This window comes from Salvelinus alpinus, chromosome 5 (genome assembly GCF_045679555.1).
Source record: "Salvelinus alpinus chromosome 5, SLU_Salpinus.1, whole genome shotgun sequence".
Classification (NCBI taxonomy): domain Eukaryota; kingdom Metazoa; phylum Chordata; class Actinopteri; order Salmoniformes; family Salmonidae; genus Salvelinus; species Salvelinus alpinus.
The window spans coordinates 83,408,363-83,423,405 of NC_092090.1; the positions used below are offsets into that span (position 1 = coordinate 83,408,363).

Consider the following 15,043-nt stretch of genomic DNA (forward strand, 5'->3'; position numbering starts at 1 on the left):
AAGACAGATACATTGACACTTTGAATTCAGCTGGCATTTATTTTAAAACTTCAATTAACGGGTCACATTTACGACTGCCAAAGACGGAGCGTGAGTAGCCCAACAAAAGCTTGTCCTTTTCACAGCGGCACCACCCTTGAGTGTGCCACCTAAACTATCCCATGCACAGCGAAACAGTCTAAGCACTCACCAAATTACATTGGAAAACAGCAAATTGGCCGGCTTATTGCAAAGTGCACATTACAAAAATAAGAGCAAATTCATTAGCAATGTGAAGGCTGCTACTGGGTTGGATGTGCGATTATCCTTGCACTAGGCGTGTAAGTCCTTATCCCTACATTACACTCAGAACATTTCATTATTGAAAATTCACATCTCAAAATAGAAGATGAATATCATATAAGGACATGTAGGCTACTTACAGACGACGTGACATTTTTACCTTCGCTTTTGTTTTGTCATATTTAAATTCTACACTTGCATGACATTTATACCTGTTGCTCCTGTCTCTTTCACTATACTCCACCCATGTTTTGTGCTCAACTCTTAAACCTGCCTACAATACATTATGCAAAATGCCTGGAACTGCAATTGTTGCAATTAAGCACATACAAACCTTTAAAAGGGCCATGCATTCAAAATTCAGTTTTGACCAATAACAAAGAGTTCCAAACCTCTGCCAATAACAGCTAGTTAAGGTTACATATATTTCATTACATTAGGCCTCTCCAATTAGGTGCCTCATTCAGACCACTCCTAGCTAAATACATTTTAGAAATTATTTTTGCTAAAAAGCAATGAAAAAATATATACAGTGCATTCGGAAAGTAGACAGACCCCTTGAATTTTTCCACATTTTGTTACGTTACAGGCAAATTTTTATCCTCATCTACACACAGTACCCCATAATGACAAAGCAAAAACAGGTTGACATTTTTGCAAATTTATCAAAAAAATAAATGAAATATCACATTTACTTAAGTATTCACACTTTACTCAGTACTTTGTTGAAGCACCTTTGGCAGAGATTACAGCCTCGAGTCTTCTTGGGTATGACGCTACAAGCTTGGCACACCTGTATTTGGGGAGTTTCTCCCATTCTTCTCTGCAGATCCTCTCAAGCTCTGTCCGGTTGGATAGGGAGCCTCGCTGCACAGCTACTTTCAAGTCTCTCCATCGGATTCAAGTCCGAGCTTTGGCTGAGCCACTCGAGGACATTCAGAGACTTGTCCCAAAGCCACTCCTGTATTGTCTTGGCTGTGTGCTTAGGGTCGTTGTTCTGTTGGAAGGTGAACCCTCAATTGAATTTACCACAGGTGTACTCTAATCAAGTTGTAGAAACAGCTCAAGGATGATCAATGGAAATAGGATGAACCTGAGCTCAATTTTGAGTCTCATAGCAAAGGGTCTGAATACCTATGTAAATAAGCTATTTCTGTTTTTTATTTGTATTACATTTGCAAAAAAATTCAAAAACCTGTTTTCACTTTGTCATTATGGGGTATTGTGTTTAGATGGTTGAGGGAAATGTTTGATTTAATCCATTTCCGAATACGGCTGTAACGTAACAAAATGTGGAAAAAGGGAAAGGGACTGAATACTTTCCGAATGCACTGTATACCATTTTAATGGGAAATTATTACAGTAAGGTACATAATTGTTACCCAGAAATTATTTGATATTGAAAAAAATGGGTTGCAATGGGCCTTTAATAAATCTGCCCCAAGGTCCCTTAATGCCTTGCCACTTTAGTCAACAGCAACACAGGCGGGCTCTTAAGATTTATCTACATAGCCCGTAGACATCCCCCTATCTGCTGAGAAAACCTTTCAAAGCTGGTGCTCTTCCTACAATATCCCAACTTCTTCTGGTTTTTGTCCACAACAATATTTTAAGTGGGTTGCAGCGTTTTGAGGGTCTGTGGGGAATCAGCCCTTGTGTTTGTTTCCAAAAAAACAATGTTATACACAGATTTTTTCCAGTTAACAAAAGCCTGGTTGACTGCACAATGGATCGTGATTAGATTAAAGCTGCACTGTAAGAACTCTGGCATCCATTAAGGCCCGTTTTATCTCCCTGGACAGTGCCTAAATGGGACAGTTGCATTCTTCGGTTAAGTATCCTCAGTGAAGGACACACGGGAGGTCTGTATTTGTCCAAACAACTTACTGTAGCGTACTGTATCATAAAATGTTAACTCTGTTCAAGAAGGTCTGCTTCAGTGTTCTAACATTCCACTTAAACCTTCTATCATAGAGCATAGGCTTAGAGACTGACATCTCCAACTGCAGTTGACATTTTTATTTGACCTTTATTTAACTAAGCAAGTCAGTTATTAAGAACAAATTCTTATTTTCAATGACGGCCTAGGAACTGCCTTGTTCAGGGGCAGAACGACAGGTTTTTACCTTGTCAGCTCTGGGATTTAATCTTGCAGCCTTTCGGTTACAAGTCCAATGCTCTAACCACTAGGCTACCTGCCGCCCAATAGCATATGAAATGTCAAAAGTTTTGACTACATTAGATCTTATGACCTGATTCGACATTAGCTGCAGGGATGTTTTAAGATATTCATTATACCACGTTTATGACAATGTAAAGTAGCCTTTTGAAGGGTTAAGGTTTAAGTGAAACATTACCTCCTACACTGTACAGTGCAAGTGGCCGGCTCCAGGTCATTGAACGGTGGGTTTCTAACCTAATAATATGATAATATGGAACTCTTGTGGTGAAAACCAATAGTGCTCTCATAACAGGTCTCGCTGCTGTAATTTCATTATTGCTCCATTATTTCACAGAGAATGGAAAGCATATATTTTTCATCAGGGGGTTCAGGGTATCACTATATCCTGTAGCAGATACAGCATAGGATGCACGAGACGTTCCTTTCCATATGTTCTGCATTTTGTACAGAGACCTGCATGATCACTATCTGATGATGTGTTTGTTTTTTATCAATGTGATATAGGTACAATTCATAACAGCAGAGTCATCTTTGCACATAACAGCAGTTCTCAATTTGTAAGTATCTCTCTAGCTGAGTATGTTGCACCAGACACAAACAGGAATTCATTGATTTCAGTCTCACCTTCGGTCAGGCCCATGTGGATGCTCCAGTAGCTCTGCAGACACTGCAGCTCTTTCTTCATGCCCCTTTTACAGCGACAGTCATACAGCGGGCTGACCAGCAGCACCTCCAGGGCAGCCTGGCACTCCCTGTTGGCCAGCATGGTGTCCCTCTCTCTGCCCACCAGGCACTGCCGCATCACCCGGTAGCGGGAGCTGCACTGGGGGTTCTGGTTGCACATGTCACTGGCCCTCACGCAATCCACCCAGCCATGGGCACCCGTCCCAGCCAGGGCCGAATAGGAACCGCCCGAGGAGTACGCAACTCCGTCTGAGGGAGAGAAAGGAGGCTCTCTCATTGGTCTAACTGAATAGAGTTACACATGCATGGACATATTTGATGGATTTGCTGTAGATACCACTGGTGCTGTATAAACATTTCATTTGGTGTAAGGTAGTGTTTCCAAAACCTCTCCTTGAGTACCCCCAGCTGTTCCATGTGTTTGATATATTACGGAATTAGCACACCTGATTCAACAGATGAAGGGCTTTGTGATAAGTTGACAAATTGAGTGCTAGCACTGGAGTACATTAAATAAGTGGAATAGCTGCGGGGGACTCAAAGAGAGGTTTAGAAAACACTGGTGTCAGGGTTGTTTCTGATCATACAACATTTTGTTTATGAATATGAAACATGCAGAGAAAACATTCACATCTAAGGAAATGCAATGAATTAATGGTGTAATCATCCAATGGGCAAAACCGGTTGCAATGAATCCATTCTGATGGTTGTTGTGACGTCACGGTCGCCATGGTTTTCTGACCACTTATGACAATTTATTTAATGTCTCAATGTTGTCATGAAAGAGACATCTTTAACTGGTTATAATCTAGTTATTTGATGTAGCCACAACCAATTTACAACCAGAATGATGACATCCCATGCCAAATGTTGTACACTGGGCACCATATATTGGTCCTCAACCCTCTTAATGATGTAATATTTCTCTTCTCTCAAGAGAGGAAAGGACAATCTCAGCGGACAGAATTTGGCATGGGATGTCATAATGACATCATTTTCTGGTAGAAACGTCAGATTACCAGAGGAAATACATCATATTTTGGTTGTTATCTGGTCAGATAACCAGATTAGAACCAGTTAAAGAAGTTTTGTCCAGTCGCTAAAGATATTTATTTAAAAAAAAACATTTTACAATCAGTATACAACCTGACCATGACATCATTGCAACCGGTTCTGCTGAATGGGATGAAACAGGTGCAAGATTTTCGAAAACTACACCCAGGAACCACAGGTTGGTGGCACCTTAATTGGGGGGGGGGGGTTGTGGTAATGGCTGGAGTGTGAATAAGTGGAATGATATCCAATACTATCAATATACTACGATATTGATGCCATTCCATTCGCGCCGTTTCAGCCATTTTTATGAGCCGTCCTCCTTTCAGCAGCCTCCACTGCCAGGAACAGATCCAAATATGTTAGACTTGTTTAACAAGTCAATATAGGTAATGTTCATAGCACACACACATTTGGCACATCCCCTAGCTATGAGATATTCTTCAGTCTATTATCTGTTATGCTTCATGGTCATTGATCTCAATGCACTTACCTTGGGAATATTAACGTCGTACCATATTGTTATTGTACATGACAGTCAAATCAATAAAACCAAAATATTGAAGGCAAAATAAAGGCTTATCTCTTGAATGGAGTAGACAAACACCAACTCCAATATAGATGGAAAGAGTGATTTGAGCGAAACCTCAGGTCGTTCTAAACCTGCAAACTGCTGAGGGGGGATATTGCTAGAGACTTTGCAATAAAGTAGAGGGAGTGTGCAGTAAAACTAAATTATGCAAATAACCATTATCCTAACAGATAAATTGAACATCTTCTACCACAAAGACAGATCATCCTCATCATCCTCATCATCATCATGTTTAGGCCATTCATTAATTTTATGTGTTTTTTTTACTCTCTCAATCTTAATCAAATAAGCAGATGAGAATGAGATGCCAAGAGACAATACCTATCTGCTCTAAAAACAATTTGGAGTAGGTAAAATGTTGCACCTAATAGACTCTAACATGCACTCTATTGGTAATTACGGAAATAATGTCAATGTAATTGATTTAATGACACAATACTAAAATGTAAGATTGATTTCATAATGAGTAGGCTATAGTCGAAACAGCATCAAATGAAAGAGCCTACTGAATGTATTATGTTCAGAACAATTACTAAACTATCCCCACGCATGTAATGTTATGGAATGAATGGTTTTATCTAATTGTAAACTTAAGAAACATAAAAATATGAATGTCTCACCTAATAGAAAAAGAACGAAGTAGAAATAAATCCACATCATGACGAATTAAAAGCCTTATTAGATTCAGAGTCAAGAATCTGTAAAAGCGGGGATCCGATTTAATTATCTTCCTTTTGTAAACGTGTTGTAAATCCCTTTCCAAATATTTTATTCCGGCGTAACTAAGTGTGAGAATTTGAATATCCTCTGAAAAAACTCCAGTTATTACGGAACTCGGTTTTACAATTTCCACGTCTCAATAATCCACCAATTTCAAAACACAAAAAATAAAATGTCAAAATCCTCTTGGTAAAGGAATTCAAATCCCTTTAAGAAATTATTTCAGGTATAAACTGTACATATCGAATGAACTGTGGCATCTCCGCATCAAGAGCTCTGCTGATCCAGTTCGGAGCTCCCTGACTTGAAACGAGAAGCAAAGAAAATTATTCGGCAACGATATTGATGTCAAATAACTTTTCACAATGACATTTCTCTGGAGGTTTATGGAAACTACAGCTACTAGCCTACGCAGGAGGGTCACTGGTGAGTGCAGACTTGACCAGACTTGACTCTCCAAAAGCGGCGCGCGTCTGACTTTAGTGCGAGTCTCTGCGCTTCTTTTTGAGTGTTCTGGAATCACAGGAGTTCATTTAATGAGCTTCGGAAAACCAGAAGAGGGCGATGCTGACTCACTCGTTTACTGAAAAACTATTAACACCGCTATCTTTGCAATAATGGTTTCTCTCAAATTATTATGAGAGTCCATCTTCCGGTTGACACAGCTCGATTAGGTCTACTCTGTTATAGTCTACGCATGGAAATAATGTTCAGTGGATTGTGACATTTGGGAATCGGCTGTCTTTTATGTCGTGCTTCCACAATCTGCTAGCTCATTCACTATAAAACGAATGTCCTCTTTTAAAGTCAAGGCAGGACATGTGCCTGTTCCTTCACATCGCTAAATGCGTAATAAATGTTGATTTATTTGTCAGATACTTTCATGAGATCACATTTTTACCCTACTTTTTCTATGTCAATGCCAGCTCATAACGTGTAGGGCTTCACACGAAACTAATGCAGGCCTACCAGTCAAACAGTTATGAAATGCAGACTTGTCATATAGCAGAGATGATAACAAAAGCGTCATTCATTTCAGCTATATCCCATAATTTCATTTCATGTCGCATTAGAATGTTGGTCTCAAATGTAGAGGGTTAAGGGACACAATGCATTGTATTGTGTCAATGCCAAGGATGCCATGAAGTAAACGTTGATGCTCCATTTTTCTAAATGTTCGAATTTTCAAGTCTTTCAAATATGTGACTTGGTTGTGCTTCATTGCTTAAATAGGCCCTGGCCATCATACATTTTTTACAAATCTTGAAAACAAAGTCTCTATTTAGAGACATGCACATTTTACAAACTGCATAGCCAGTGCCTGATAATGATGGTAAACTGTCAGGCAGGCTAATATCCCAGACAAAATAGGCTTGTGTGTTATCTGAGAATCAGGTTCATTTTGACCTGTTGGCAAGGCTGATCTCCTTTACAGAGCTTTATTCCACTTCCATATGAATAATCGGATGATTCCAGTGGTGTGATGTGGATTAGCCCCACAATGCAAATCAGTGACTTAGCCCCAAAATTGTGAATGATCTTTTCCCTCATAAATTATCAATTTCTAATGCTGCACACACAAATCATTTTCATGCAGTGCTCTGTCAGGCTATCAGACTCCTTAGTGGGAGTTGGTTCTTGTTGACATGGTACACCATGGCTATCTCCATGGGTATATAATTGCTCCACTGTAGCATCGCAAAACATCTGCAGTGTGTACAATTAGAGAGAACAGAGTTATACTAGATGTTGCCTAGTTTTCCAGACTTATAGGCTAGCTTTCCCATAACACGACCAGGAACATTACTACACAGGCCATAAATCAAACTCAATTGCTGAAGGGCCGATGGTCTGTGAGTTTTCACTCCTCCCTTGTACATTATTGATCAATTAATGTCACTAATTAGTTAGGAACTCCCCTTACCTGGTTGTCTAAGTCTAATGCTGTGTTCATAACCAAGAGGGAAGGTGGTAATTTCCAGGTGTGAAGTAGTAAATACGAGTTGGATGCATTCATATGCTTTGAACTCATTGAGAAACGCTTATTGGCAATGGCAAACAAGCTGCATCAACAATAAACGTAACATAGCTATCATGCTCGCAAACAAATTAAAGTGTTCAAAAACCATATTAATAGATTGCTTTTAATAAAGAATGTTTTGTTGTTGCATTTAACTGCTGAAAATGCTGTTTTCGAGGTCATTTCCTTAGTAGGTGATGTCAGAGGTCAGCATGTGGGTGAAGTTGGAGCTCAGATAGACGAGTTTCACACTAGTAATTATCAGTTCGAGGGGCACTCAAGTGGATTTTTCTCAGCTGTACGTGGTAAATACCACCTTCCCACTTGGTTATGAATGCAGGGTAAATTGGCACACGAATTGAAAGGAAATGACGAAAACCAGGAGACGCATGGCCTTCCAGAAATGTTGTTTGACACCCCTGCATTAAATGTATCTAATTACGAGAATGAGTCATTTTTCTCAAACTTTTCTCCACCACGAAGTGTGAGTGATTTAAAATGAACATGGGGGTGTTTCGTAAATATTATTCACAAAATCCAACCATTTGACAATATGCAAATTAGTGCCACATTTATTCAAATGTCGATACAGGCGGTCCCTGACGGCCTCCCCTCATACCAATGTTCCTGCCCTTTGGATAGACCACTAATTAATTTGAATATTTGAGTACAAAGAGTAGTTAAGCATGACTGATTAGATTAGGAATTATGGGGTAATTAATAAGTAACCTAGGGAGACCTGGCTTGAATGGAAAATATTATTAAATAGGCAGCCGTTTGCTACTTCCACTGCTCTTTCAGTCTTCCTGCTCTCACTAATATGTGTGCAACCTTCTGGACTACATTCCCTTCAGTGACCAGCTAGCAGCTAAATTATGACATTGACAATTATAAAGTATTGAGAAACGAATATAGATTTGCAATGCATTCTATAGTTGTATTGTAACAATTACATCTGTTTCCGTCTATGAAAAGAATGTGTTTGTAAGTCACCCTTACAGTGGGCCATGACAACTGGATGAAATGCAATCTGAGTTTTCAATGTGACCTTCCTTTAGCTCTCAGTGGTGGCTATTGAATGCTGAAAGCCATTTGTTTTACTGGCATTTTGGACAATGTCCATTTTATATCACATTACTTAAACTGAAATTACATTTCCTGGAGGCATTTTCATGTTTTGTAAGTGCACTGCACGGCTATGGGAGTATAGTATTTCAAATGCGTACATGTTATGAAACACTTTGAAGATCGGAAATTAAACAAGTAAAACTCATTTCACTTCAGAGCCTCAGTTGACTTCTTGTAATATGCTGTAGAGAAAATTAGTTGCCGCAGAAATATTTGATGAAATATTGACACTGATTGTGAATACCAAAGTAGTGAAAAACCGGCACAAGTTTTAGTCCAAGGTCTACAGTTAATGTCCATGAAAAACACCAGATCAGTCACCAACATCATTTACTTTACAAAGCAGGGTACCTTTTGATAAGGATATGACATAGATAGATGTGTCTACAGACTGACATTTTAACAGGGTCTGAGGAACTGGTTCTCCTCAGTTCTGTGATATCAATAAATCAATTAGATGTATTTATAAAGCCTTTCTACCTTAGCAGTTGGTACAAAATACTTCATAGTGCTATAAAAATCCAATGTATTACTTCATTATTATTGTTATTATTATTATAGAACCCCAGCCTAGACCCCAAATAGCAAGCAGCAGAAGTACAGTGGCAGGGAAAAACTCCCTAGAAGGAACAAACCTCGAGAGTCTTAGCCTCAAGAGGAACAAGACTCAGAGGAGAGGGCCTTCCTCCTCTGGCTGTACCGAAAATGGTCCAAGAGTACTGCAGTAGTTAGAGATGTTAACTTAACAGCATCAGAAAAGACATCCATGGATGGAGTAATTTCATAAGCAGAATGCTGAAGGGGTTGTGACGTTAGCATTTTCAGTGCATCTCATTGAATACTCCATGAGTTCCAAATGGAATGTTGACTGGAACCTCTGCCCGGCCCAGCTCCGTGAAAGTCTTGGCATCCAGAATCAGCAGGAACGTGCTTTTCTCCTGGAAACAGAAGTATCGAGATGGTTGTACAATGTTATGTCAAAGGTAATTCATCAATGGTGAATATGCATGTTTGTTGTTGTTTTTGTTGTTGATTATGTTGTTGTTATTGTTGTTGTTTACAGTTCTGGGTGTGATGATGACGGACATGACCACACCATCGTCCTCCTCGGTTGCGTTGGGCGCAGGAACAAACACAGGCTCAGATGGGAACAGACCAGGGTGACGCCATGCCTACACAGAGAAAATGTCAATATGTCCTTAAAATTGGACACAGCAGTAGGTCACTAAAAGCAGGCCTAGCAGTCTAGCTGATTCACCATTGACTCTGAAGGTGCTATTGAGCTGTGGATAATTGGTATTTTTCAGAGGGAGAGTTAGAAAAAGAAAAACCTTAAGTTTCTTGGTCTCCAGATCCATCTTCAGCAGGGAGTCGCTGAACAGGTGTCCGAAGCCGCATGCGTAGTAGTAGCGGTAAGGACGCGCGTTGTAATGGGCATAGTTGATCTGTGGGAACTCCAGGCCACCGTACTGGAACAGCTCTTCATCATAGAGTTCCTCGTGTGTACAAAGCACCTGCAGCACACCCCAAAGAGAGAAAGACATGTCAGGTAGCCATGACAACAAAACCACATTTTCTTTTCATCAGCCAGAACACATGCGTCACAATGCCAGGGGTTAGCATTAGCAGACGTAGTTGCCATTTACAGAATTATGAGTAAAGGGTTGCTGGTTCAATTGTGCTTGAGTGCTGTGCTTCCCCTCTGGGAGCAACAATACTGAGTTTGTGTTTCAGCCTAAACAGCAAGCCCATCACTTAGGGCCCTATTCAATCCGCATCGCGGAAGTTTAACTCTAAAACCCAATTCAAATTTTAAGGCAATGTTCCCATGTTGGCAGAGACTGCATTTATGGTTAACGCTGCATATTTCGGCTTAATCGGAAATTGCCCTTACATTTCAATGGTACAATCTGTAACGCTTCAGCAATACAGAAAATAATACAGCCCTTAGTTTGCTATAAAAAGACTGGTATGAAAATGTCAATAAAACATAATCAATGGAGTAAAACAATAGTATATATAGTGTCATTATAAGATAAGACAGTTGTACTAAGCTCATCAATTTATGTTATATTCTTCAAGAATCTATGGTTTTATCATTAATTGAAATTACAATTCATTGAACAGCAGGAAATATAACACATTTATTCATGCATAAATACACACACACACACACACCTTTCCACACCCAGTCTTGACTGCAGTTGCTTGACAGAAAGGCAGAGTGACAAGGTTTTGGTGGCTGGGTGTGTCATCAGTTACCGTCAGGGGTAGGACGTATCTCCGTGGAAGGTTTCTGCACATGGAGTTATAAAACTGACATAGCAGAAAACAAAAACAGACATTTTCACAAACAGACATTTTACAACAGACATTTTACAAAACAAAACCAATTGCCTATAATTAATTATTCTTCACATATCTGTCAGCAGCTGTAGTAAGATAAATGAACTTAAAGTAACAACGAACCACAGTATGTGTGAACAGCATGTCAGCTAATCTGTTGCATATGTTCGCAGTGGGCAGGATATCATTGTGAATAGTTCTTGTAGTTTTATAACTACTCAGTGGTTGAGATCTAGTGCAAATCAAAACAAATTGTATTTGTCACATGCTTCGTAAACAACAGGTGTCAACTAACAGTGAAATGGTTACTTATGGGCGATGCAGTCTCATTCCCAACAAGGCAGAGAGAAAGAACATAGAGAAATAATAGAGAAGTAAAACATTTAATAATAAAAGTAATAATAAATACACAACGAGTAAAGCTAACTTGGCTAAATAAAAAGTTGAATCAAATTGTATTTGTCACATGCCCCGAATACAACAGGTGTAGACCTTACAGTGAAATGCTTACTTACAAGCCCTTAACCAACAACGCAGATTAAGAAATAGAGTTAATAAAATATTTACCAAAAAAACTAAAGTAAAAAAATTCTAATCAATCACAAGGTAACACAAGAAATGTACATAACAATAACGAGGCTATGTACAGGGGGTACCGGTACCAAGTCAATATGCAGGGGTACAGGTTAGTCGAGGTCATTTGTAAATTGACTATGCATAGATAATAAACAGTGACAATTTTTTGGGCCTTCCTCTGACACCGCCTAAAATATAGGTCCTGGATGTCAGGAAGCTTGGCCCCAGTGATGTACTGGGCCGTATGCACTACCCTCTGTAGCGCCTTCCGGTAAGATGCTGAGCAGTTCCCATACCTGACGGTAATGCAACCGGGCAGGATGCTCTTGATGGTGCAGCTGTATAACTTTTTCAGGATCTGGGGACCCATGCCAAATCTTTTCAGTCTCCTGAGGTGGAAAAGGGGTTGTCATGCCCTCTTTACAACTGTCTTGGTGTGTTTGGACCATGATAGTTTGTTGGTGATGTGGACACCAAGGAACTCTTGACCCTCTCCACTTCAGTCCCGTTGATGTTAATGAGGGCCTGTTCGGCCTTTCTTTACCTATAGTCCACGATCAGTTTCACATTGAGAGGTTGTTGTCCTGGCACCACACTGCCAGGTCTCTGACCTCCTCCCTGTAGGCTGTCTCATTGTTTCGGTGACCAGGTTGTGTCGTCAGCAAACTTGATGGTGTTGGAGTCGTGCTTGGCCACGCAGTCGTGGGTGAACAGGTAGTACAGGAGGGGACCAAGCACGCACCCATGAGGGGCCCCAATTTTGAGGATCATCGTGGCAGATGTGTTGTTGATTACCCTTACCACCTGGGGGCGGCCTGTCAGGAAGTCCAGGATCCAGTTGCAGAAGGAGGTGTTTAGTCCCAGGATCCTTAGCTTAGTGATGAGCTTAGTGGGCACTATGGTGTTGAATGCTGAGCTGTAGTCAATGAACAGCATTCTCACATAGGTGTTCCTGTTGTCCAGGTGGGAAAGGGCAGTGTGGAGTGCGATTGAGATTGTGTCATCTGTGGATCTGTTGGGGCGGCATGCGAATTGGAGTGGGTCTCGGGTTTCTGGCATGATGGTGTTGATGTGGTAGGATATTCTTAATAGTAGATCATCCAGTTTGTTTTCCAATGATTGCATGTTGGCCAATAATATTGAGGGTAGTGGTGGTTTACTCACTCGCCGACAAATTCTCACAAGTTACCCAGACTTCCGCCCCCTGTATTTCAGTCTTTTCTTCAAGCGAATGACTGGATGAGGGCCTGGTCTCCGGGAAGCAGTATATCCTTCGCGTCAGACTCACGAAAGAAAAAATATTCCTCTAGTTCAAGGGGAGTAATCGCTGTTATGATGTCCAGAAGCTCTTTTCAGTCATAAGAGATGGTAGCGGCAACATTATGTGCAAAATTAGTTACAATTTACACATTTTTACGAACTAAATAGCAAACTATTTATTTTCTGAAGGTACTGTATTTTATTAAATCCCCAAAACTAGGTTTTAATTTGCTAAGTTATATTAGGGCTGGTAAAAAGCATCAAAGGTACTATAGCTATGATGGTCTACTGCCCTTTAAGCAACATGTACTCACCACTGTTTCAAACAACCTACTTTTACACAGGGTACCAGTATAATATAGTATATTTGTGTGTGTTTGTGTGTATACAATTGAAGTCGGAAGTTTACATACACTTAGGTTGGAGTCATTAAAACTTGTTTTTCAACCACTCCACAAATTTCTTGTTAACAAACTATAGTTTTGGCAAGTCGGTTAGGACATCTACTTTGTGCATGATATTAGTAATTTTTCCAACAATTGTTTACAGACAGATTATTTCACTTATAATTCACTGTATCACAATTTCAGAGGTTCAGAAGTTTACAGACACTAAGTTGACTGTGCCTTTAAACAGCTTGGAAAACTCCAGAAAATGATGTCATGGCTTTAGAAGCTTCTGATAGGCTAATTGACATCATTTGAGTCAATTGGAGGTGTACCTGTGGATGTATTGTCACGATTCCTACAGAAGGTGGCTCCCATTCCTGTTCGGGTGGCGCTCGGCGGTCGTCGTCACCGGCCTACTAGCTGCCACTGATCCTTTTTTCCCCTTTTCTGTTTATTGGTTTCACCTGTTTTGTGTTTGGTTGATTAGTCGGGCTATATTAACCAGTAGGCCCGCCTGCTATTAGTGCGGGATTGTTTGTGTGACTAGGGTGCACGTTTGAAGTTTACGTGTTTCCCATTTCGTGGGTTTTTCTCCATCCCGAATACGCACTAGATTATACGTGCTCCTGAGGTCCAGTTTTGTGAAAAACCGTGCTCCGTGGAATGATTCCACCGCCGTAGCGATGAGAGGTAGCGGGTAACTAAACCCCACCGTGATGGCATTTAGACCTCTATAATCAATGCACAGACGTAGACCTCCCTCCTTTTTTTTCACAAAAAAGAAACTCGAGGAGACGGGTGAAATGGAGGGCCGAATGTACCCCTGTCCCAGAGATTCCGTGACGTATGTCTCCATAGCAAATGTCTCCTCCTGCGACAATGAGTACACGTGACTCTTGGGAAGCGCAGCGTTTACCTGGAGATTATCGCACAATCCCCCTGTCGATGAGGTGGTAATTTAGTCGCCCTCTTCTTACAGAAAGCGATAGCCAAATCGGCATATTCAGGGGGAATGCGCACAGTGGAAACCTGGTCTGGACTCTCCACCGACGTGGCACCGATGGAAACTCCCATACACCTCCCTGAACACTCCTCTGACCACCCCTGGAGAACCCCCTGTCTCCACGAAATCCTAGGATTGTGACTAGCCAGCCAGGGAACCCCCAGCACCACTGGAAACGCAGGTGAATCGATAAGGAAGAGACTAATCCGCTCCTTATGATTCCCCTGCGTTACCATGTCCAGTGGAACCGTGGCCTCCCTGACCAACCCTGACCCTAATGGCCGGCTATCTAGGGAGTGCACAGGAAAGGGGGGATCTATCGGCACTAGCGGAATACCCAGCTTGATGGCGAGTCCGCGATCCATAAAGTTCCCAGCTGCGCCTGAATCGACTAGCGCCTTATGCTGGGAAGAGGGAGAAAAGTCAAGAAACAAAATAAATACAAACATGTGACCAACAGGGGGTTCTGGGTGAGTTTGGTGCTGACTCACCTGGGGTAACCGAGAAGTGTTCCGCCTGCCCTCTCGACTCCCAGATGGGCTCCCCCAGCACCGTCCTCTCCGACCACAGCTGGTGCAGGAGGAGCCTCCTCCTCCGGTACCCCTCGGCACGGCCCCCCCTAACTCCATCGGAATGGGAGCGGGAGCGCTAGGTAGTGGAACACACAGGACCCTCTCCGATTAGCCAGCAGATTGTCCTGCCAGATAGACAGGTCTATTATTTCGTCGAGGGAGAGAGCGGCGTCCCGACACGCTAGCTCCCTGCGGACGTGCTCCCGGAAACTACACCGGTAGTGGTCTATCAGGGC

At 41.4% G+C, this 15,043-nt stretch overlaps 2 protein-coding genes across 2 annotated transcripts in view; both read right to left on the minus strand.

The window, feature by feature from the left end:
* LOC139577031 (GDNF family receptor alpha-2-like) overlaps nucleotides 1-6,027 on the minus strand; it is a 73,153-nt gene extending 67,126 nt beyond the window's left edge. Inside the window, exons 1-2 of the mRNA XM_071403750.1 lie at nucleotides 5,414-6,027; nucleotides 3,089-3,397 (exon numbers count right to left, since the gene is read on the minus strand). Coding sequence (XP_071259851.1) covers nucleotides 3,089-3,397; nucleotides 5,414-5,453 — 349 coding nt within the window. The 5' untranslated portion in view covers nucleotides 5,454-6,027. The remainder of the gene's footprint in view (nucleotides 1-3,088; nucleotides 3,398-5,413) is intronic.
* A 2,947-nt stretch (nucleotides 6,028-8,974) lies between these two features.
* Nucleotides 8,975-15,043, minus strand: part of bco2l (beta-carotene 15, 15-dioxygenase 2, like) — a 29,862-nt gene continuing 23,793 nt past the window's right edge. Inside the window, exons 10-13 of the mRNA XM_071403752.1 lie at nucleotides 10,840-10,977; nucleotides 9,993-10,175; nucleotides 9,723-9,833; nucleotides 8,975-9,599 (exon numbers count right to left, since the gene is read on the minus strand). Of these exons, the coding sequence (XP_071259853.1) occupies nucleotides 9,483-9,599; nucleotides 9,723-9,833; nucleotides 9,993-10,175; nucleotides 10,840-10,977 (549 nt within the window). The 3' untranslated portion in view covers nucleotides 8,975-9,482. The remainder of the gene's footprint in view (nucleotides 9,600-9,722; nucleotides 9,834-9,992; nucleotides 10,176-10,839; nucleotides 10,978-15,043) is intronic.